Source organism: Gadus macrocephalus, chromosome 11 (assembly GCF_031168955.1).
Source record: "Gadus macrocephalus chromosome 11, ASM3116895v1".
Taxonomy (NCBI): Eukaryota; Metazoa; Chordata; class Actinopteri; order Gadiformes; family Gadidae; genus Gadus; species Gadus macrocephalus.
This window is the reverse complement of record NC_082392.1, coordinates 21,377,588-21,403,155: the sequence shown is the minus strand read 5'-3', so window position 1 is coordinate 21,403,155 and position 25,568 is coordinate 21,377,588. Positions and strand designations below refer to the sequence as shown.

Sequence of the window (25,568 nt, the reverse complement as noted above, 5' to 3'; positions counted from 1 at the left end):
TAGAGAGGGTCATAAAGAGAGTGTCATAGAGAGAGGGTCATACAGAGAGCGTCATACAGAGAGCCTCATACAGAGAGGGTCATACAGAGAGGGTCATTCAGAGTATCATACAGAGCATCATACAGAGATACAGTGTTCGAATTATGGGGGAGCTGGGGGGGCTGAGCTCCCCCGACAGAAACCTAGGTACCCCTGAAAGAAAATTTTGGAAGGGTCAGTCTCATTCTGAGTGTTTAAATTGTGCTTTTACGAGGAAATTCTCAGGGGTTGAGTTTTTTCTTCATTTTAGAGACCCCCCCTAAAGCCAAGTAGTAATTCGGACACTGCAGAGATAGAGAGAATATCTTATAAAGACCATAGCACAATTAGGGGCCTACCCATAAATTTCCTCCTCTTCTGGGCTGGGTCGGAGAAGAATTTGAGGAGTTATTTTGACAGTAGCTGCAAGACAAACATTCTGTGTTGGAGTACCCACAGCCAAATGCAAGTCGACTAACATTTGTCCTTTCAATGATCTCCCACTGTCTCTTATACTTCAACCTTGCATTTGAAAGGCCTTGGTGTGTACAGTGAGGAGGTGGTTGAATACCTCCAGCTTCCTCAGCGGGCCGCACGTCTACTTTGTGCTTTGATGACAGCCGGAGATCCTCAGGTTTTTTAATACGCCGCCCTGTCGCCTTGGTAACCGGGATGAGATTTTCCCTGTCACACAGAAATGAGACAATGATAAAGACATTACGTTTTGGAGACTCGAACAGCCCCGTTCTTTGGCTGAGAGCCAATAGACCTTCAACCCCCCCCCAATATATATATATCACTGTTGGTACAGTAAGGATGAAACAAGTGCCAAGCATTAACAATCGCTAGGTTAACCCATTCCCCGTATACAACAAAGTATTTTTTTTTTGCTGCAATAATGACTTTGGGGTTATTAATCTCTATCAGCCACCTGAACGCCATGCCAGGATAACCTGAGAAAAGACAAAGTGAGGCAAAGTATTTGTATGTTCAATGTTGATTGATAAAAGGAGTTGATGAATTTGCTCTCCTTCAATATTATTATTGCATCATATATACCAGCCCCTTCTGGACTTAAGCTTGAGGACTTTAACATCCCTGAATGACTGGACCTGGTCAGGGTCTCTTTGCTGAAAGGTGGCAAATAATTCAGGTGTCTCTGATATCCTTTGCTTAATCCCCGGGACCTCAGGACTAAGACTATGGACCTATGTCCTACACATACTGCTTATCTTCCTCCTCAGCTGTGGATTATCATTGGGTAGGGGCCCCTGCCTCACTTAGTGGTGGTCGACTAGACTCCACTACTAGACAAAACTACTCATAAGGACAATCATCACAAGCAGGGTCCAACATTAACTTTTACAATGTGTTATTTTTACCTGCCAGAGTTTAATATAACCAGATTTATTCTCCCCTGTATAGTCCAACCGATCTGCGAGAGGCTGGTGAGGTTAAACTTGTTGGACCCTGATCCTACGCTGGTCTCCCGCCCGCCCCCGGTACCTGGAGTTGTATCGGTCATTGGATGAATGAGAAGACTGATCCGAGTGGTGGGACCTCCTGTCGTCTATGGAAGAGTAGTCCTGGTACGACTCCATCTCGGAAACATCTGGCGGTTAAACAGACACATATGGATGAATGACAATTCAGTAAATAGCAAGGTGCTATATCGTCTTACAACCAAACGGCTGACCTCCCGAACTCTGCACACCTCTGCGTGGACATTGTAGTACAGTGATTTAAATATAGATTTGGTCTTGTTAGAAGTTAGAGCATGAAGGCTCAACGGGCATTACATTCATTCTTATGAACTAGATCAGATTTTTAAACAGCGTGCAAGCACTATACTGTTCTAACTGTTCTATATAGGAGGGGAGGTGTTTACTGATGAAGATAGTGATGCGATAATGAAAGACAATATACATACATTTCGAAACCCAGACAAGAAAATTCCTACACACTGCAGTTGTCTTGCTCTTCTCCATACATTAACAAATGTATAAAACCATGTTTTCTTGGGTTCTGAATTGATTGTGAGAACTATCTAGTCACACCCAAACACATGCTGTAGTCTACAAAGTGCCATAACAATATTAACAAAGGATAAACAAACCACAAAACTATGACATAACAGTAACAACAGTAATATAGTACTTCCGATACCACTGTGTAGTTTGTGCTGTGTGGGTAGCGGAGTCCTGCACAGCCACTCAACCTCGTTATCTGAGTTTGAGTCAACCAGTAGGGGGATGTGGACCAACTCACCCTCATGGTCTGAGTTTGAGTCAAACAGTAGGGGGATGTGGACCAACTCACCCTCATGGTCTGAGTTTGAGTCAAACAGTATGGGGATGTGGACCAACTCACCCTCATGGTCTGAGTTTGAGTCAAACAGTGGGGGGATGTGGACCAACTCACCCTCATGGTCTGAGTTTGAGTCAAACAGTATGGGGATGTGGACCAACTCACCCTCATGGTCTGAGTTTGAGTCAAACAGTGGGGGGATGTGGACCAACTCACCCTCATGGTCCGAGTCCACCAGTAGGGGGATGTGGACCAACTCACCCTCATGGTCTGAGTCTGAGTCCACCAGTAGGGGGATGTGGACCAACTCACCCTCATGGTCTGAGTCTGAGTCCACCAGTAGGGGGATGCGGACCAGCAGCTGCCGCTGGTCCCGCTGGACAGAGAGCTGCAGCTTCCCCCTGGACTTCTCTATAAGCCGCCCCGCCTCGTTCAGGGACAGGTTCTCTGTGACCGTCCCGTTGATCTGCAGACATAAAACGTACCAGACGAGATGCCCTCAAAATATGTAGGAAGGTTTATTTATCTCCTGAGGTTGGTCCCATTTGCCTCCTGAAGCCAGAGCCAATACTGGCACCAACCCTCATCTTTATGTTAGCTTACAAACTGATTGATCTTGATTAGCAAACTGTGTGTCAACATCCATCTACCCATCGTGAGTGTAGTCATCGACTCCACTATTGACAACCTGTGGAGGATGCCATGCCTGATATATACGACACACCCAAATCCCACAAGCTTACACCCACAATACATACTCGAGCTCCCGCCCCCTAAGAAAGAAGCATGGTTGGAAGACTGGGGTGGGTGGGGGGCTGTCAGCTGCCGCCTCTCACCGTGATGAGAGACGGAAGTACTGATTGGCCAGGTTTAGGTAGGCTAGGCAAACCACAGGGGAGGTGTTCACATCGATGAGGAAGATCAATGCAATATGCAGCCATGGAGTCAGTACCACGGAGGGTCACACGTAGCCCCCAGGGACTGCGCTTACATCTGTACAAACTTCGATAATTAGGGAGAGGATATACAGATTGAGTCGAGACCCTCAGTAGAAGATAATCTCCAAAAAAAATTCAATCTCAATGTGTAAACCTTGACAGGTCTTCATTTACACCTGGGTACTCAACAAGATTTCCTCTTTCATAGGGGGAAATTCTGTGTGTCTCGAAAGTCAGAAAATACTTCACTTTCAGGATCCATACAAAGCTTCCAAAGCAATATATTTTGTATTAATTGAAAAGCAAAAGGTTTGACTGATCCAAGTTAGAGATTGGTCGATGAACAAAATGTCCCCTCTATCATATCGTCACCCTCTGAAAATAATGGCCTAAGTCATATTTTCAAGTTGTTCAGAAAACAGAAAAAACTGAACCATATATAGAGTATATGATATTTATGAATCACTTTAAACAAAAAGGTTATGACAATAGATGACATATGTAGATATTGATATACAAATAATGATGTCAGTCAATTGTGTAACATGAGAGGATAAAATGACTTAGGCCAATTTGTGAACATGCCTTTGCGTTTTACGCAATTTTTAACCTTAATTCATTTTGGGATAAGTAAGGCAAAACAGTGCATTTCTTTTTTTCCCCAACTACTGAATACAACTAAATACCATGAGGAACTGTTATGATCTGTCGGTTTCCTTGTCTTGTTTTGGTGTGTTACCTCCTGTGTGATTACTGCTCCCTCCCCTAATGTGTCTCAGCTGTTACTCGTTGCGTGCCCTGTGTGTGTTTGTTATTTAAGCCCTTGTCTTTCCTTTGTTCCTTGTCGGATCATTTAGTTTGTGGTGAGTTCTGTCCTGTATGTTACCTGTGTTCCCGGTGTTCCCTGTGTTACCCGCGTCACCCTTGTTCCTTGCCTTTTTGAGTTAATAAATTATCCTTTTACTCGAACTGTCTGCGTTTGGGTCCTACCTGCCTGCCTGCCACCCGTTAACCGTGACAGGAACGGTATTACACAAACATTTGAATATTCTGGTGGAGCACACATAGGGCCCTATCTTGCATCCGGCGCAAGTGACGTAGTCACTGGCGCATGTGTCGTTGCTATTTTACAACTGGCGCAGAGCGTTCTTTTCCGACCACCGCCACTCGCCGGTAAATTATGCCGCTTTTCCACCGCACATGTAGCTCGACTCGACACGACTCGACACGGTAGCAGCACGGGTGCTTTTCCACCGCAAATAGTACCTCCTGGACGTGGGCGGGGTCGGCTGCGCGAAAGGGCCGTGACGTATTTGTGTACGCGACGCAAACAACACATACGCAACCCACACATGGACAGAACCCACATAACAACAATGGAGGACATCGATCACATTACTATTATTAGCTGGCATGTTGAAGAAGTTGGAGAAGTGGAACATGTTGGCTGCGGCGCTGCTATGGATGTTACCAGCATGGTTGCCATGTCGCTCTCGTGACTTCGTCACACTCTCTGGCCAATCAGTCGCCGGCCGTCTGCAGACGTCACCTTTTAGCATCGGCTCAGCTCGCTTGGAACCTAGAGCGAGTAGGTACTAGAAAAAGCAGCCACTTCAGGTACCAGATACCATGGTACCGCGGTGGAAACGCAAAAAATGCGAGCTGAGTCGAGTCGTGTCGAGTCGTGTCGAGCTGGTACCATGCAGTGGAAAAGCGGCATAAAATGCCGCTTTTCCATAATGCCGGATTGATCATGCGCCCCAAGGGGCGGAAGGAGGAGGCGTGTTCTGGCGCAAACGGTATTTTGCCGTTTCTGAATACCATTGCGCTACTGACCAGGAAATACCTGGTTTAAAGTCAGTGGCGCGTTGTTCAGATGCTATTTTAAGGGCGAATGCATACATGCGCATGCGATGCATACGGATTGCTTGTGCACCTCGCGCATACACTTTGCTTCTCCCATCTACCTAGCCGCACATTCTTGGTAAATTATTTGGGAAAGAACAGCTGATGCAGCGGTAATAAGTTGTACTTTTAAATCAATGCATCTGCAAACACCGTACAGCAAAACACATATTTTCTTGACAGAGACATCGTGTAGGCCTACATGCCCATAACTTTTAGGATTGATGAGTATTTGATTGTGAAAAACATTGTTTTACCGCGAGTGAGTGTTAAAAAGAATGAATGAATGCGGGCGCCCGTGTGTGCTCTGTTTAAACACACGCAAACTAAACACGTAACGCATAATACAATCAATGGCAATGTCTATTACCGCGGGGACACATGCATATTAGGATAGCATACAATACTGATAAGAAACAATGTTTATAATGTATTGCGTATATCATTAAATAGAACCACAGTTACCGCATATCATATGTTATATCATATACGTTTTCTTTGCCGAAATTTATTTGAGGACTCAGTTGTGGAAGAAAAACCCTTATTCCATGTGTGAATTAGGCCATATTATTTGGCAATAAAGTGAGCCATTTGCAGTTTGAAATTCATGTGCATCTGTCTCATCGGAGACTGCAGACGCGCTGTCAAAATATCAACTCGTCCGATTCAAATGCGCTCATGGCTCTTAAAGGGGATGGGAGCTGGCACACTCATTGGTTTGTTGGACGTTACGCCCAAACCACACCTACGGGTGCCGCGTTTCCACTGCAGGGTGCGGAACGGATCGGATCGCAAAGGTGCGGTAGGGAGGGGGCGGTATAGCCCAGCTCAGTTCCGAGGTCGCGTTTCCACTGCCGACAGTACCCTTGGTGGTAGGCCGGATGTCGATCGCCGCGGCAGCTACGTAAACATCGTAAACAACGTCTTCCTCCCCAAGAATGCAGACGAACGTCTCCACCTCCTTGTTCGCCCAAGCAAGCTTTTTACGCGACATGTTAATTGTAAAGAATAATACCTCGAGGCTACTGTTTGTTTGTTTTTATCCCCGCGTCACCCGGAAGTGACGATTCTTTCGACCAATCAACGGAGGGGGGGTGTAGCTAGAATTTCACGGGACCCTTTCAGGCGTCTGGTCTCGTTTTGGGTACAGCAACGGAGGAGTCCCGAGAATGGGGCCGGAACGGGTACGGCAAAGTCCGGGTCACGCCCACTTTTGGCGGTGGAAACGCGACCCGACCCGCACCTTTGCGATCCGATCCGTTCCGCACCCTGCAGTGGAAACGCGCCAGGCTGCTTCAGACCAACCCTTTTGACACTTGCGCCGCGACGCAAGTGTCATTTATCCGCCTGTAAAATAGCGATAGCGCCGTAGAACCGCCCACAAAGCTACTTGCGCTTTGCGCTTCCCACTTGCGTTTCAGACCGTTAAAATAGGGCCCATAGACTCATGAGACAGAGGGAAGTTTGGCTGTGAATGGCACTTTAATTCAGTAAAGCAAACTCAAATGTCACTATTGTAATAGGTTAACTCTCAGCTAAACCAAACAAATGGCCGATAAACTTTCCTCTGTGATAATATGAAATGATTTTTCAACGTGCACGATAAAGCACAACTTAACATCTTAACAGAACGCTGAGGAGGCATGTGCATCTCCTCACTTCTCCCTCCAGCTTATCTGAGCTGGGTTTTTATTGCAAAACAATCTATCAAATGAACCTTTGATCTCAGTTATTTTGACTGATTCCTATTGATGAGGCAAGTTGTTGAAGAAGGGATGACACTCGATCGGCATGACATGTTTCATGGACTTAAGGTCCTGGAACTTTCTCTCCTTGATTGGCAGAGCACATGGAAACACTCTTATCCATGCCATCGGCTCTTTTGGCACCTGTATCCTCTGTGGCAGTGCTTCCCATGCAGTGTTCTCTGAAAAGGATAGCTTGAAATGCACCTTGCCATCGCTGCTAAACTGAAGAGCCCGCAGATCATGCACAGTCGGATCTCCAGCTTTCTTGCCTGGTCTGATGCTCAAGAAGTAAGAATTCATTCAGACTCAGGAATTCATCATGCTTGAGCACCTTCACATGGTAGGGTGATGGTCGGATTCTTGCCGTCTGGAGTATGATTACATAGTCTCTGTGGATGAAGATATCCACGACCATTTTGCGTTCAATGGTACAATGCATGCTGTCACACTCCATTTGTGTGTGCCCTGCAACAAGGTACTTCTGTGTTACTAGTACCCCGTGTTTCCTGACAAGCTCAGAGTATGCATTTGCCACAGTTGCATTTCTGTTCTGATAACCACAGCCATCACTCCACACTATTATCTCCTTTATTTCTGTATGGTCTTTGATCACACCTTCAAAATGGCGAATGGTATAGCAGTAGCCTTCCTTTGATTCCAAGTTGAAGAGGGTAAAATTATGGATCTGTAGTTTCGTTTTTTAATACATGCTGCTGGCTTGGGTTCTTGGAGACAGCAGCACGGCTTGCAAATCCATTGTCCAAACTGACTTCTCATTGTTTGCAGAATCCTTGTCCCGGGATTTCTCTTGCCTTGCTTCATCTTTCTTGGCGACATGTGCATCATACTCAACCTTATTGATGTTCCCATGATGGAATGAAACACAAACATCACACTGATCTTTTCGCGGTATGAATACGGAATAGTTTTCTTCATGGAACACATCTGTGAAATGTCGTATCCCAACCGCCCTCACTTCAGCAGTTGCAGCCGTTTGTACATATTCTCTATGTAGTTGGGAGAGGGTTTGGCCAGGGTGAAGGAACTTCTTGTTTTTGTAGGTTGAAGTGCTTCTGCAGTAGTGTGAATCAACAGTGGGCAGGTCCTTCAACCAGTCCTTAAGGAAATCTGTGACACAAGTTTCCTGCTTTGCATTCTTACCACTCTTGGGTCCAGATTTAGACGGTGGGGCTGCTGCTTGTTATGCATGGTTGATGGTGTCTTTGTTCAGCCAGTGTGGAATGGTTCTTTCAGGGACACCAATTGTAGAGCAAAAGAGTGACTTGCACACCATACAACTGCTTCCATCCTGAAGTTTCAGTTGGTAGGAAAATGATACACTGCGTCGGGATCCTCCAGCAACTTTCCTTTGCTTCATGACAGCCTTTGTGACCAAAGCGTTGATGTATAACTGACGTTCTTCCCAGGTGTTCATTGACCAAACTTTCTGAAATATCCACTGCCGCTGCTCTTCTGTAATGGATTGACAGCCTCGAGTTGGGATTCGTTGACAGAACTTCGAGTTACAGGGAGAACCCATAGCCTTTGCACTTCGTTCTTTGCCACCTTTGAGGTTGTATGGCATTCCTTTGAGACGTTTCTCCTTCGATTCATTTTGCTTCCATGTTCCTGGACGGAGGCGTTTATTTATTTTCCTTTGGACAGTATTGCCAAGACTGTCTTCATTTTCAGGGGCAGAGGACTCATCAACGGATGGTTTATAGTCTGGATCGGCGATATCATCATCAGCAGATGAGTCTTCAAGATGTGGACGTGTCTGCTCGACTTCTTCAGCATCATCAATGGGAGTGTTGAAAGTATTGTCTGCTCCATCTGAAAAGGAGTCTTGGCATGGTGCATTTTCCCCCATCTCAACGACGGTCTCGTTTTCATATTCATTGGATGGGGCCTGATGAGTGTCAGAAGAGTCAAGTTCATCTCCTACCAAAGAGGGAAAACAACACTCAAAAAGACTAATTAACCATGCAACATTCAAATTCTAGCCTTTATTATAATAAACCTTATCACTTCCCAGTATGGAACGAGTCCTGCACCATGGCAATAACGTCACTAGCTTGGTAGACTTTCTTTCTTTTGGAAGTGGCCGCCATTTTGAAACGCTTATAAAATTGCCTAAGTCACTCCGTCTAGCCTAGGGACTTAGGCTAAATAAAATGGCCTAATTCACACTCTTGACATAGGCCATTACACTAAAGGGGGCGGATCACATGATCTGTTCAACTGAGGATGCTGAGAATTTACCAGAGGTGGCCAGCATCACAAGGAGCTGATTTAGGCAAGAAAATCTTTTTGGCAAAAAAGTGACTTAGGCCGATATTGCATTATAAAGTCTCTAGGTCATAATACATTAAAATTAAACCGTTCTGGTTTTCACCCAAAAGCAGTTTGAGATTCAGTATGCGGCTTCCACATCCAGCCAGGATGGCTGATTTCAGATTCAATGAGTTTCATTTTCTAGGGGAATTTGGAAATGGTCATTGAACCACAACCTGCTTTTAAAGATCCCATATCAGGATTTTTTAGGGTTATAATTTCATTTGGGGGTACTACTAGAATAGGGTTAAATGGCTGTATGTGAGAAATACCCCTTATTATTCTCACACTGTTAATTTCTGCAAAATCTAATTCAGCATCTTTCAAAAACATGCTGTTTTGCATCATATTCATGTCGCTTTAAGTCCCGCCTCCAGAGTAGCCCAGTCTGCTGTGATTGGTCAGCACACCCACTCTGTTTCTGATTGGTTGAACGCTTTGCGTGTGACTGTAAATTCAGATTTTTCTAGTTTAGCAGATGTAAAACATGGTAGATATGTCATCTAACAGTCCACATCAAAGGGAAAAGTCGAAAACATGACACACCCCTTTAAATGATTAGTCATTAGTGGCAATACTACCACCATTTCAGATGCAATATGTTGCACAAATATACCCGAATGATTCCATTGCTGGGACCAATATCAGTGCGGTATCAGAGAGAAGTATGAGCACCTTGAGGATGATGTCTCCTTCTTGCAGGGTGCCATCCTGGGCAGCAAGGCCTGTAGCCGTCATCTGCTTGATGAAGATCTGGCTGCCCAGACGCAGGCCGTACTCTACACAGCAGGACACACACATGACATCACCCAACGTCACCATGGGCTAGGATGAGAATATGTCCGTGTAGAATGGCTTTATTATGCTGTAAATAGCATAAACACATGTGTGTGTAGAGATTTACATGACATTTACATTAGTTATCTCAGACGGGAGATATGGGAATTGACAATACAGAATGGACTCAAGCCTATTTCAAAAGCCTATTGCTGACATACAATATCTATCACCTAAGCATGGTTGACATTATAAATGTTTTCAAATTAATTTTTTTATTGTGTATTACACTAGTCTAGTCCCTCACGATGCTTCGTTAAAAATTCGTATGGATACAAAGATCGGGTCACAGCCTAATTCCAATGCAGAGGCTAAAATAGTACATGATATCACACAATAAATCATACACTAAATTATTGGTCTTGCTAAGGGTTCGCATGTATATTTAAATCCACTAACAGGAATAAAGTTAAATCTGTTTTGTTTTTTCTGATGGGCTAGCATACAGTTTATGTTGATTACTTTTCAGTATGCTCCAATTGTTTAGAACACTACACTTTCCTTCTGCTTGGCTCAACAGAATCCCCTTGCAGCAACTGCCTCAGCCTTCATCCACAAACATCTTTGTGATCCCATTTGCATACAAAGCTGTGAGCCAAGCTGCTGCATTTTCAGTCTTGGGTGCTGAGTTTAGAGAATGGCTGCTAGGTGTTGAAAATAAACTGAGATTTTCTAGTCTTCGATAAAGATGTAAATACCCATCCTAGGTTACGCCTAAATATAGAAATTGTATATCTTGTTTTGTACCCTTGTCATTGTTTCAGGTGACATTACTGTCCTGTGACAGTGTTAATACAAGGGGTGTAATGTTAGAGGTTTGACAGGGTTAATGCTAGGGGTGTGATGGTTCAGGCGTGACAGGGTTAGTGCTAGGGGTGTGATGGTTCAGATGTGACGTGGTTAATACTAGGGGTGTGATGGTTCAGGTGTGACAGGGTTAATACCAGGGGTGCAATGGTAGTGGTTTAACAGGGTTAATACTAGGGGTGTAATGGTTCAGGTGGGACAGGGTTAATACTAGGGGTGTGATGGTTCAGGTGTGAAAGGGTTAATACTAGGGATTTAATGGTTCAGGTGTGACAGGGTTAATATTAGGGGTGTGATGGTTGAGGTATGAGAGGGTTAATGCTAGGGGTGTAATGGTAAAGCTTTGACAGAACCATTGTTTTTATATGTCTTATGGTCAATCAATTGCTCCATTCCTTGTCCATGCCTTATGTCTTTCTGCCCTAACACGAAAGAGTATATTTGGTACTGTATTTGTAATATTGTATTGGTTGAAAAATGTTGAAAATGCTGTAGAGAGAGTTAGTTAGAGTAAGAGTAAGTAGTTTATCTTGATGTTGTCTTGGTTAAGTCCCTGCTGGCTTCACTCCACTTGGCCAGAGTTACATTTAGATGGTGTCATCATGAATAATAATAAATTATAATAAAGTCCCACCGATATAAACTATCACTCTTTCGTATACTTCAATCTCTCCAAAACCGCTTGCGCGTTTGCACAACGAACCGCGTGCGTCATCCAGACGGAACGTTTTGTTGACGAGAACCATCGCATCTCTAGTAAATACGAAAAGCTATGTAGTACTTAATAACATGTAACAATACGTCATTTTGATATATGCGTTGAATGTAATATATGTAAAGTGGGTAACACAGTGTGGGTAAGGGTTCCAAAGTAGGGTAGGGCTGTTCCATAACTTTAACTTAATACATATCAAGAACAAGGTTATGTAATAAGACAGGTTGTTGTTACAGTGTTTATCACATGGGTAACTCCACCGTGACACGTGTCAGAGTGTGAAAACAGAACAACGCTGGCCTTGAGCCTGTGGACACCAGCGGTTGTTCTCCTACCTTCACAGGGTGTGTTCTTCACCAGCACGACACTCACAGGCTTCTCCAGCGGCTCCAGCGGCGCGGCCACCCTGGGGTTCTCCCGGGAAGGGGAGCTCTTGGCCAGAGACAGATACTTCTCCCCCACTTCTCCGGCCTCGCACTCATATTTACCACTCAGGTGGAGGGTTTTCCCCGCGCCCGCCGCCTCCCCGGCCGCCTCCCCCCACGGACGGCATCGGTGGCAGTGTGCGTGGGGTCCCGGACTGTGGCTACAGCCGGCGCTCTGGGAGGGGTTCTCTCCCCCGGGGGAGCCCTCTCTCTCCCGGCTCCTACTAAGGCTCTTGTCGCGGTGCTCCTCGTTCTTCCCACATCCCCTGCTGTCGACGTGATGGCGGAGGAGGGTGTCATGGTGCCGGCCGCTGTCCTCGTCTGCCTTGTTGTAGTCATCGCCGCCGGTGGAGCAGGGCTGGAGCTGGGAGTCGGCCGTCACTGTGCGTGGTCTTTTCACTATCTAGAATGAAGGCAGTGTGTTGTGTATCAAGCATGTTGTTGGTCATCTTTTTCTCCATGTTCACTACAGTACTTTATTGTGGTTATTGGCTGACTGATTGTGTTTTGGGATTTAGGTTTTGATTTCATTAGTAGGCTGGATGTTGCTCATTAGTCACAAAAAATGTTCTGTGTTAAGGTTCAGACCAAAAAGACTAGAATGGGGAAAAAATACATATTTTTGAATGTTTCTAATAGTGAAATCACTTTAAACTTGACTGTTGATATCAAAACAACCAGACAACTTCTCAAACAGTTCTATAGTCAAATGACCCATCAGGATTTCCATTTAAGGGTTATGTTATGTTTTTAACTACTGGCACCAGTTTATAAACCTAGATTGTTCACACCAACACTGAAATGCTCCGACACCGCAGTGTTAAGTCTCGCATCGTCATTCTGGTGTGAGATGGCCTGTATACTCACTATCCTGGCCTCCTTGGAACAGTTCCGCAGTGACTGGACAGCAAATGAATGAGGCACGTTATCCATGGGGATGGAGTTCACCTGAATCACTCTGTCATTTTCACTAGGTCATTAGTGCGCCCACATACACGCACGCACGCACACACACACACACACACACACACACACACACACATACACACAAACACACATACACGCACACACACACACACACACACACACACACACACACACACACACACACACACACACACACACACACTCAAACAAACACACAATTGGACATTTCAGCAGGGCTTGATGTTAAACGAGGTACAACATAATCTGCCAGAATACACAATATATTTTGTATTTAATATACGACCACAGTAAAAGTTAAAGATTCATATGTTCTATATGAGTGGTTCCCATGTGCTAAGCCTAATCTATCTTTAAAAAAAAGCTAATAAAATGAACTACCAAACAATGATTATTAATCTGATGCGAGGACATGAATCAACACCATGTATGTCTCTAAAGCCGTGAATTAATCAATACCATGTATGTCCCTAATGCAAATATCAGATGACGCAGTCCTGCATCGTGAGGAGCTAATCATCAGAGTTATGTAAGGATCCGTCTATAAACCTACAACAGCAGTCCGTCAGCGGGGCTGCCCTGCAACACGTCACAGATGATGATTGAGGTGTCTTGGTTCTCCATGTTGGGGTTGTCCTGGCCCCCAGACACAGCCAGGCCAAATCCCATCTGGGGGTCCTAGAATAGAGTAGTCACATAGAGAACAAGAGGGTGGGCCACTGTTCCCATGCTGATGTAACAGCTTCCACTAGCATGGTCCATGCCTAGACAGGGGAGAGAGACCCTGTAGTTTGAGGAATGGCCGCAAATGAGGTAATGTCTAAGGTAATGTTGCCTCGTCTCATTACAAAGGCACTGAAAAACGGAAAAACACATTTGTAGTGTAGCGTATTTGAGACTGCAGATTTTGAATCCTGTCCTCTGGAAATAAGGTAGTTAGTCATCTCGGGCCCAGCAGTCATTCTACAGGAAGTGTCATTCTACAGCTGCCAGTCTACGCAGTGTTGGTTTGAAAACTTTACAAAAACTTTATTACAGTTTACTACTGCTGTCCGAGTTTGTATTCAGTATTACACACTACAATTACACACTTACTGTTCCCCACATCCAGCAACTTGATTGGTAAAAAAAATATGAATCGAAGGAAAAAGCTTTGTTGTTTTTTTGTTTTTTGTTACAGAGATTTGAGCTCATCTGCATTCAGACTTTGACGGACAGCTATGGCATTTCCAACATTAAAACGATAGCTCTATAATGGTATCTATAGCACATTTAATGGCATGAATAACCGTTTGTGTAGCCAGCATTGCCATTGAGCTATGCCTATGAACTCACCTTCTGTAGTGTAACTGTGTGTTGTTCCCAAATCTCCTTCCCAGGCACCTGTCGAAAAGGAGGGTCGGAATAAAATCAATTTCAGGGATATTGACTTATGTGTTAATACCCTGTGAGATTCCAAGCTGCTACAGAAGCATGCATCCTGATCCCTGAGTATGAGTATGTCGAAGGTGCAATTGTAAACAGATTTATGGAGCAAGACGATGACAGCCAGGCTGGGCTCGGCCATCTGGACACTCTGACATGTGCCAGAAAGCCTGTTAGGATTTTCTACTACTGGGCCGACCTGACTGCTGTGATTACTTGTTAACCGTAGAAAAAGATAAAGTAAAGAAAAAGAACAGTGGCTGATCCGGCCATCCAACAAAGTGGGCCATTTCGTTGGTGAGATGGGCCGGTCCACTTGAAAAGGAAGGGAGGTTCCCCATTGGCAAATTATATGATATCAGAGATTGTGTGGTGCTGCCAGGTGAATTACTTTACTGAGAGCAGCAACCATAGGCTATTGATAAAAAATTAGAGAGATTCTGGTCGAGATTGCAATTAAGAAAAAGGATGGGTGAAGCTCTTTAATGGACTGAGAAAGGAAAAGAGGAGTTGAAGGTATTCAGTGTGGAGTAGTGTCACCCCGTGTTGTTTCAGTTTTTATTTAAATATATATATTCTTTTATTTTTTTATCATTGGGCTTGTCTTTCTGTTTATGTTGTTGTCTTATATGTATCTTTGCAACATGCTTGGAAAATAAAGAGTAATATTTTTGGAAAGGAAAATGGGGAAAGTCGAAGGTCTGGATAAAAATCGCAATTCACGATTATAAAGGCCTATATATATAATACCAGGGCTTTATCCCTGCCCAAAGCGTGCAATGTCATCATTTAATATGGAAATTCAGTTCCTGGAATAATTCTGAACAAAGGAGTTATTTTGAGAATTTTATTTATAAGGTTGCAAAAAAAATGTAAACACATTAACCTCTTCATTAGTAGGGCTACTTCTGAAAATTAACGTACAGAAATTTTAACGTAACCCTACATTGAGTGAATCTCCACAACTGCTAGGGCTATAATATGTTATATTGGTACCAATAGAAAGATAACAACTCTGAGATTGTTGTTCAAGTGAAATAATAAATGTGGATACTATTGCTTAGAGAAAATAAAGCTAGAACAAATGCCAAAATCAAACACACTCATAAACATAAGTGGACGGTTTCATTTTGTCTGAAATAAAAATCATGTTCTAGAGTGAATACCACCTGTTGCAATATCAGTTGGTAGCCCTATAGTACTTTAGGGCCATAGCACAACACCTTATCAGTAACTTGGTCAATAGTATTAGTAAAGGAAATCTCCAAATAAAAACATAAATCCAATAAAAACCAATGCAAAATTGACAACATAATCTTGATGAGACAAAAACAGGGGGATATATTGGGAACCCATTGCACAATTTTGACTTATGACCCCTCTATTGAAATAACCCCATGCCAAACGATCGCAATTGCACCATACGGCCATCGCATGCGATAAAGAACATGTCTTCGGATTGAACACAGGAAATACAGACTAGCTCTAATCTAACCTTAAATGTAACAACCTTTAGCCTAATACCCCAAATGAACAATCTCTTATTTAAGACAACTTAACCAAACTTAAGCATCTCTAACCTAATACCTAAACCAAGCCCCCTATACCCTCGTATGGCCAGCCAGTTATAGAGCGATTCTGGCCAGCGCGGCCGTAGAAGAAACTGCAGTCGGGTTCCTATTCCCGCATGGAGAAGTGTGTTGGTGAATGGTTTGGGTTTCATTGCACATCATTAGACAATTCAACAACCCAGAATATGTATCGGGCAGACAGACATACATTTAAGACTATGATAATGACAACATGATTGTATGTGCTATGGTTACATTTGTATGTTATTTGACACTAGTAGTCGGAATCAGGGCAGCAGGAAGCAAACAAGCTGAGGTGGCACATTTTATGTTATTGCTCATATTACTGTATAAGTTCACCTTCAAATCAGTGGTATTTTGGCATTATGCAAAGACTGCTCGATCAGTGGTTGATTATTTTAAAACATCTATTTGCACATCTTCCAGCATCTTGCACAAGTATGGTTAAAGGTCCCATGGCATGCTACATTATGGATGCTTTAATATAGATATTAGTGGGCCCCTAACACAGTATTTGAAGACGTTCCCGAAATTCTGCTGTGGTGCAGAATTACAGCCACTACGAGCCAGTCGCACATTGAGCTTTCCCCATACTCGCCGTTTCGGTGTCTGTAGCTTTAATGCAAATGAGGAGGAGAGAGGCGGGTCAAGGAGGATTTGAGGGTGTGGCCAAGAGCAGCTGGGGGCCACGGTACCATGCGCTCTGTTTACAGTGGATGTATCGCAATGAACATATTTACAGAACACAGCCTTTGGCCGTGTTCTGTAAATATTCTAGAACACTCCGGGTGCTCTGGCGGGAGTCCTGGAGCTCTATATCTAAATAATATCATATTATACATAGATATCTATATCATATTATCACTGACAAAATCTGTGTCCGCCTCCAGACGATATTATGAATCTCAAACGATTGCGTCCGGTTCTCCGACGTCTCTGGTTCTTCCACTTCCACATCAATCTGAAGTAGACTGAACCACGACATGGAAGCAGCAGGGCTCCTGCGGGAGACAATTGCGGGCAACAATCCCTTTCTCCTCCTTGTTGCGGTTCATGTACTTCAGGGAGTCAAAGCCAAAGTTCCTTTCCCCCCAATTCCTTCTCAACCATGGCTGAGATAACCCCCACTACGAGTCTCGTTGTTGAAATAGCAGAGACGTGAGAGAACCCAACGTGTTATGCGCCATAACACCAACAGCAGAACGGTTATCCAAATAACAAAGAAGTGTACAACACTTGCATTACAGTTCTGGAACTCTATGTCTAAATAATATCATATTATAAATAGATATCTACAGTATATCATATATACATTTTATCACGGCCAAAAGCTGTGTACGCCTCAAGCCGACTGCGTCGGGTTCTCCGACGTCTCTGGTTCTTCCACATTCACATCAATCTGAAGTAGACTGAACCACGACATGGAGGAGAAAGGGATTGTTGCCCGCGATTGTCTCCAGCCGGAGCCCCGCTGCCGAGGCACCACCATCTCGGAAGCGGGCAGCGGGGCTTCTGCGGGAGACAATCGCGGGCAACAATCCCTTTCTCCTCCATGTCGCGGTTCATGTACTTCAGGGATTCAAAGCCAAAGTTCCTTTCCCCCAATTCCTTCTCCACCATGGCTGATATAACACCCACTACGAGTCTCGTTGTGGAAATAGAGACCCCGTATGATGACAGACGGGGAAATGTGAAATTTTCATGCCATGGGATCTTTAAAGTTTGATTATGAGCAACAAGGATAAAACCCAGGAAAATAATTTGGCTTTGTAAATGTAATACAGTGACTTTATTTTTTTATCTGTGAAAATAGAGGGAATATAGAGAGAAATTGTGTGTAAATTGGCTGAAAATATTCCAGACATCCTTTCATTGTAATTTCACATGCTTTAAATTAAACAGTACTTGAAACCTGTTTAAATAAATCATAGGAATACACAAACCGCTTCAATTACATTATGTATTATTGACGAGCAGTCCTGGCTCATTAAGAAATACATTCAAAACAAGTCTATAACCAACCTTGTGTGTCAGACAGAAAAGGACACAAGTATTCAACGATCTTCTTACATGATGATCAATCGCAGGATCATGTGATCAACACATAGATCCTGTCCACACGATATCCTGCTGGTCGAGAGTCTAATGACGTATCAAGGAGGTGTCCTGCTCAAGGACACCTTGATACTCAGCTAGGAGGAGACCGAGATCGAACCAAGACCCTTCTGGTTACCAGTCAACCCACTCATCCTCCTGAGCTACTGTTGCTGTCAGACTACTGACATATCAGTACCAGATAACCTCTCAATATGCATTGAATAGGATTGCCAACTCTTCTGTATAAGCCAGGTTGTTCCCTTTATTGGGTTCAATTGGTGTGTCCCATTTGGGAGCTCCCTCGTTCCGTATATTGACTGCTAATCCACTCCGGTCATAAGACGGCGCACTTACAGATTCTAGTTCTGACACCACAGCAGTAGATAATGAGCTGATCAATCCACATGTGAGACTGTCCAATCCCAGGCTGCCTCATGCACATCAGTCGTAGGTAAAGTACTAATGTACCAATTCCTGCTGAAGTAAATCTGTCATTTCTGGTGTTGTTCGGTTGGTTTGGCTTGTGCAAATATGTGATGATTCACATGCAAAATTTCACCATGCACAAGACAACACATTCAGGTGTACATTTTGCACAGGACAAAACGTGCTGTGCCAATATGACGCCACCTTACGTCCTGTAATTGGTTAACCCTAAGCCCTCTGAAGGACAGGGAAGACCTCTCTCATATTACGGAAGAATCTTGAGAAGGAACCCAGAAAGAGGGATAGATTCATCCATCTAGGGATGGATAGCAGAGAGCAATGGGTGCCATCATGGACAGACATAATGCTAGCATAACAAGGAAAGAGTTTTAGGTAAAATATTTAACTGGTAGGTGGAGTATCAAGGTTGTCCCATATACAGTATGCATAAATAACAAGATAGATAACATAACTACAAGAGGGAGACAGGGTGGAGCTGGGGGGTGGTGATTTATTTGCGGCCTTGAAGCTAAGCAGCGAGCAGCTGTCAGAGGAACAGTGATGATGAGTGTGTCGTCTGTCAACACAGCTCTAAGAAAGCATAGCTTAGATTCGCCAGTTGATGACTGGTGAGTGTGGGGCTGGGTCGTTTATGCACAATGTCGTTGCTTGATCCGAAGTTAGTAAAGATCCCAAGATAAAAAGTTATTTGACTACCACGACGACTGCATTTTCTGTTTTGTGTGTGTGCGTGTGTGTGTGTGTGTGTGTGTGTGTGGGGGGGGTAGATATATATTTGTATATATATATATATATACATATTTTTATTTGTATTGAAACATTTTTCTATATTTGTATTTATTAACGCAATGTTTACATTCCTCTATTCTTTGTAGGTCTGTTTATGGGAAAAACTAACAATTTCAGTAACAATTTTTTCTATTAACACTGTATTATGTAAAACACCAATAAAAAGAGTTGTCGTTTTTTTATACAAAAATAAAATAAAAATAAAAAGTACTTCCGAATCCTAAATCACTGAGCCATCAGCTGACTGTTGTGGATTATAAGAAGCCTTCCTCTGCCATGACAGCTGTCATGAAATGCTGAGCCATCCCCCCAGTGGCCGCCTGAACCAACACGAAGCTCAACATATGCTTGCAGAGCTGGTAGACATCACAACCGTGGATATAGTCGTGTGATGTGAATTTACACTACATTGCAAATACATGGTTTTCATGCAAGCTGTATGATCATGCTAACGGAGCATTATATATATGCCATTTGGCATATCACTTATAGACAAATATTCCCCTTCAATTTCAGTATTCTAACCTAGCCACTGAGATTATGTTTTCTGAAGTGGCATTAAAACTCAGATAGGGTCACTATAATAAAAACAACATCAACTTGGTGGGAGGTGCGAGGTATCAAGGTGTGAGCAATGTGTATTTGAAGAGTAACAGAGGGATTACTGCATTGCGTCTATCTAGACAGAGAAAAAAGAGCTATAGCAATAGAAAGAGCAGCCTGATGAATATTAAGACATAAACTCTGCTGTCCATGTCTTTGTGTACCCAGGTGTCTCTCTCAATATACCATCAATGAATCTTCTTGTTGCATTCCAATTTAACTACCATTTCCTCAGGTTGGAGTCGATGCAAAAATAATCGATCTATTGTAATTTCAATTCACCCTCCTGTTTCTCCCTTGCAATTATTGCCAGCTTTGGCTTTAACCTCGCGTCCAAGAAATCCCAGAGGCATTGTGGGTAGAGAAATACCATAATGTCATCACATTTAACATGTGGCAGATATTCCGCTGTCCTAATGCCACAGATTCAGTTTTCACTAAAGTAAACCTATACATCACAGCAGAACTCCACTGAGTTCTGTAGTAGTGCATTTCTGTGTGCATAGTAACGTTGCAGTATGAAATGTAACACGCTGTCACCATATCCATCGGGCCTGGCTAATTAGCACTGCCACATGAGCTGCAGAGGAACGTACACACACACACACACACACACACACACACACACACACACACACACACACGCACACATGCACACACACACACACACACACACACACACACACACACACACACACACACACACACACACACACACACACACACACACACACACATGCACACAAACACACACACACACACACTCTCACACACACACACACACACACACACACGCACCAAAGGCACTAGTGTTGGCTCGGGACAAAAATAGAGAAACGGGGAGGGAAAGGATGAACGTCAAACTTGATATAAAAGATATGCTAAAATAATGGTGGTGAGTTATGTGGAAAAATTATGAGGAGCAGCAGAAAAGAGAGACAGTTAAAAAGAGAGATATAAAAATGAATGGACGGAATCCTGTGGGTATCAATATTGATCAATGTTTAGGACAAGAGAACAGCACACTTTTCACCACAACGTTACAGGAATAAGTCTAGTTTCACCTACAAGCTACATATGCGTTTTCTATTAAGGGGAGGTTCAATGGCCCATCCATTTAGCAACATGCCAGGTTAGATTCCGACTTGTGGTCATATTCTGCATGTGCAGTAATTTCCTCTCTTCTTCATCCCCTTTCCTGTATCTCTTCATTCTCCTTTTCGTGAACGCATTCTTTCTATACATGTTAATCTGTGTGAATCCAGGCACCAAGGTGTGAAAGATCGATCTCACACCTTAGCATCTTTAAATATCTGTGGCAAATACTTAACAAAAGCTGTCTGTAGAAGGTGTGTACTTTAAGTGTAGGAGGTTGACACGGAAAAATCTGCCAATGACCAAATATGATTCCAAAGTGGCCTTCACTTGAATGTTTAAAAATGGCCTCAAGTTCCCATAGCGTTGGCGCAACCCTAGGTGTTGAAACTATACTAGGCTCTACCATTGTCATTGGTTGTTAAAGCTCCACTATGTCACTTGGCCAATAGCAAAGTTACGTACTGTGGCAATCAGCGTTGGGCTGATGGGTTTACATGTTGACATAGTCAACATGTCAGAGTTTTAAAAACTTAAATTCTTTGAATCAAGTATCAACTCTGTTTTCAAGCCTGTTAATAGTCTAACCAGATTCACACATTTCTGCGTACCTGGCTGACATCTTTCAGTGGATGTAGACACACCACCTGAAGCTCCATCTTGACAAGACTGAGCTGCTCTTCTTTCTAGAGAAAGCATCCCCCATCCTTGACCACTCCATTAATTGTCGCGATTGCTCTATGATTTGCTCCCCAGGCATTGGTTCTTAGACAGGTGAGGGGCGTGGCGAGCGGAGCTGGGCACCGCAACGTGGCACACCTGGACCTCATCAACTAATCACACGCCTTCTTAAGCCTGGCGGGGACTTCTCGTCGGCGCCAGATTATTCCGTCTCATTCGGTATTTTGGCTGACGTGTGTACATTGACCTTCGATTCCCTAACCTGATTCTGTGATTCCTAAACGTCGTGTTATCCTTTCGCCAGTTCCTCGCCAGTGGACCACCCCCGGACCGCAACACTCTCCGGTGCCTCCGCCAGCTACGCCTACCCGCTCCTGTCTTCGCCTTGCCCGCTGGTTATCTTTTGAGTTCTCCTTTACTGACAATAAACCGTGGATTGTCCGTACTGTCTCTGTCTCTGCATCCTGGGTCCTAACCAACCTTTTCACCAACCGTAACAATTAACATTGACAACTGTGATTCTGATAGCGAGGAACCTGGGTGTGACACTGGTTGACTAGCTGTTCTTCGCTGCAAACATCGCTGCGACAACAACATCAGGAGGCGTTCCTCACTCAGTAGGACCCGCAAGTTTTGGTTAAGGCTCTGGTCATCCTGTATCTGGACCAATTCAACTCCCTTCTGGTTGGTCTGCATGCATGTGCCAATCGTCCTCTGCAGCTCATCCAGAGATCAGCAGCCCGGCCGGTCTTTAAACAACCGAAGTTCAACTTTTGTTCAACCCAACTGACATCAGGACAGCTGCAACCCTACAAATCACACCTACACCCTACACATACTGAAAACTCATCTGTTTGCTTACATGATGAATTGCATGTATTTCATGATCACATGATTCTTTCACCTTTTGGGTTGCATGGTCATGGTTGAATGCGCACATGGCAAGATGCTTTGGACAAATGCGCCTGCTAAATAAGAAAATTGATGCTTGATTTCATGGGTCTTGGAGTCATGGATGGATGGTGTTTATTCTATAGTCATGTGGTTTCTTGCAACTACAACTTTTCCATCAACTGATTAAACCATTTGAAACGTCCTTTTTGGTGTATTATTTTAATACCTCCATTCATATTTTTGAAGAGCGTCTTAATGAAATTCCACAGCCTTTTCGCTGTTTGCACCAGACAGTACAACCTTTAGGTCAGAACCCCAAATTGTATCACAATCCCAATTCCAAATCACATCAAACACACCTATTTTGTTCCCGAGAAATAGTTTAAGTATAATATTTAAGAACCCAAAGTTGCTGTAAGCTCAAATACATTTTGGAAACTATAGTACACACACAAAGCTACAGTGAAGATTCAGAGAGGAAGGAAGACTACTGGCCCTTTAAGATAATCTCTCTGCACCTTATTAGACGCAGAAACCTTTCCACGATACACCAAACCTTCAGGAGATTCAAATCTCAAAGCTACTACATCATATTCTTAGATTAAATGATACCATTGCATTCAATCATTTAACCATTCACCTCTTGATTAAATCCCCCCCCCCCCCCCCCCCCCACACACACACACACACGAAGAACCCCCCTCCCCCACACACACAAACTAATCAATATAGTAACATGTACATACACAAATAATGTTGGTCTTTCTCAGAGGTAGACATCTTAATGAACGGCTATATGAATAATCATCACTTCAGCTCTCTATTCTGACAGCAGAGATGAGAAGAGAAAACAAGCTAAATAAGTCGTTGTTAAATGACAATACACTGGCCCCATTGGTTTACTTCGTTTTACATTTCCAGGCAAGGACATCAAATATTGTAAATCTGGTCAGACAAGTGTGGGGACATTATCTGCACTATGTTTACGTAACAATGTACAAACACGCTATGTGTATTTTTAAGGTTCTAACAGATACGTGTTTTTTGTTGCAGAAGTACATTCGATTTCTGATATTAAATAAATTCCTTTACAAAACTGCTGTTATATTCTGGAGACCCTTAAATTTGCATTTGCATTTAATTTCAATGCTAATGTTCACATCTACTACTACTACCACTGCACCTTTTGGTATTCAGAGTCACATTTGTTCAATTTAATTAGTAGAAAATTCATCCGGACCCTACCAGATCATTCAGGATCTCACAAGTGGACATAAAAGGCAACAATTGATTTTCGCAAAAGAAACACAACTATCATCTATCATTATCTCACTAAGGCACAAACAATACAAAGTCATTATATTTAATGTCAAATAAACAAATCGTCAAAGTGAAGACCATGCTTTTCCAACCAACTTTCACATAAACATACACGTTGTCTATGTTTGTGTACGTGTTTGTTGTGTGTGTTTGTGTTTTTGTGTGTATAAGAAGCCCTTGACCTTCCCCTCCACACCATCACTGTGTTGCAGATTAGCAAGGACACCGCCCATCCCTGCTATGTACATTGCAGTCCTTGTCCACACACACACAAGCACTACCCTACGCACACACACCCACACACACCCACACACACACACACACACACACACACACACACACACACACACACACACACACACACACACACACACACACACACACACACACACACACACACACACACCATACACATACACCACACACATCGTGCATGAGTATGAGTAATTCAATTTCATCTTCTCCGGCCTACTCAGCAAGTATTCAAACCATAAAGGGACATAGCCAGAGTGGTTCTGTGCATAATGCTAAGCAAAGTGTAACTACAGTGTCCAGCCACATCCTGAGAGCTGTGCTGTAGAGAGAGAGAGAGAGAGAGAGAGAGAGAGAGAGAGAGAGAGAGAGAGAGAGAGAGAGAGAGAGAGAGAGAGAGAGAGAGAGAGAAAACATGGTGCATTTACCTTGCCTTCGGTCCAGCAGAAGCAGACGTTGCTGGAGGTGCTCAGGATGTCCGACAGGAAGGAGGAGATCCCCAGACGCATGGCTGCAGATGACAGATAGGGCAGCTGAACAGAACGCAAGTGTGTCGCGCAGGTAGGAGAATGGAGAGCCGCATGGAGATCCCACAGACAGCTGTTTAAAGCAGGAATGTACAGCACGGACTGAGAAGGATGGTACCAGGGAGTGAGCGAAGGGAAGCCAGGGAGAGAAGGCGTAACAGAGAGAGAGATAGAGAGAGAAAGAGCGAGGAGAGAGAGACGGAGAGAGAGAGAGACAGAGAGGAGAGAGAAAGAGAGAGAGAGACAGATAGACGAAGAGAGGGGAGGAAAAGAGAGAGAGGAGAGAGATAGAGACAGAGAGAGAGACGAAGAGAGGAGGGAAAGAGAGAGAGAGAGAGAGAGAGAGAGAGAGAGAGAGAGAGAGAGAGAGAGAGAGAGAGAGCAAGGGGGTGGGGTGGAGGGCAGAGGCAGCTAATGCTGTGATTGCGAGTACTGCATGCAGGACTCCTGGTCCGTGCAAGAGTCTGTGTGCATATGTGTGTTTGTGTATGTGTGTATGGGTGTGTTTGCGTGTGTGTGTGTGTGTGTGTGTGTTTATATTAATACTGATGTGTGTGTGTCTATGTGTGTGTGTGTGTGTGTGTGTGTTTGTATGAATCCTGATGTGTGTGTGTGTGTGTGTGTGTGTTTGTATCCTGATGCGTGTGTTTGTGTGTATTTGGTAACAAGCTTGCACGCTGTCTGCCCCCAACCCAAAATAATGATGGACATTCCCCACATTATGGAGGATGTTGATGAGACAGACTGTTGTATACGAGTGCCTGCGGTAGGTACTCATTGGAATATGACTCCGATGACTTCACAAGCTATGCCCTTGCCAACAGATACCTTCTAAAAATACATTTAAGTGATATGTGTACGTAGCAA

The 25,568-nt window shown here is 43.7% G+C and overlaps 1 protein-coding gene across 3 annotated transcripts in view; it reads right to left on the bottom strand.

Annotated features, from left to right (window-relative positions):
• LOC132468087 (tight junction protein ZO-2-like) overlaps nucleotides 1–25,020 on the bottom strand; it is a 38,811-nt gene extending 13,791 nt beyond the window's left edge. Inside the window, exons 1-10 of one of the 3 annotated variants that reach the window (XM_060065734.1) lie at nucleotides 24,603–25,020; nucleotides 14,315–14,362; nucleotides 13,533–13,657; nucleotides 12,902–13,004; nucleotides 11,945–12,437; nucleotides 9,926–10,029; nucleotides 2,638–2,791; nucleotides 1,525–1,630; nucleotides 590–702; nucleotides 378–441 (exon numbers count right to left, since the gene is read on the bottom strand). In XM_060065734.1, coding sequence (XP_059921717.1) covers nucleotides 378–441; nucleotides 590–702; nucleotides 1,525–1,630; nucleotides 2,638–2,791; nucleotides 9,926–10,029; nucleotides 11,945–12,437; nucleotides 12,902–13,004; nucleotides 13,533–13,657; nucleotides 14,315–14,362; nucleotides 24,603–24,683 — 1,391 coding nt within the window. In that variant the 5' untranslated portion in view covers nucleotides 24,684–25,020. The remainder of the gene's footprint in view (nucleotides 1–377; nucleotides 442–589; nucleotides 703–1,524; nucleotides 1,631–2,637; nucleotides 2,792–9,925; nucleotides 10,030–11,944; nucleotides 12,438–12,901; nucleotides 13,005–13,532; nucleotides 13,658–14,314; nucleotides 14,363–24,602) is intronic. The other 2 variants (XM_060065732.1, XM_060065733.1) reach the window with 2 other exon arrangements.
• Nucleotides 25,021–25,568: the final 548 nt, after the last annotated feature.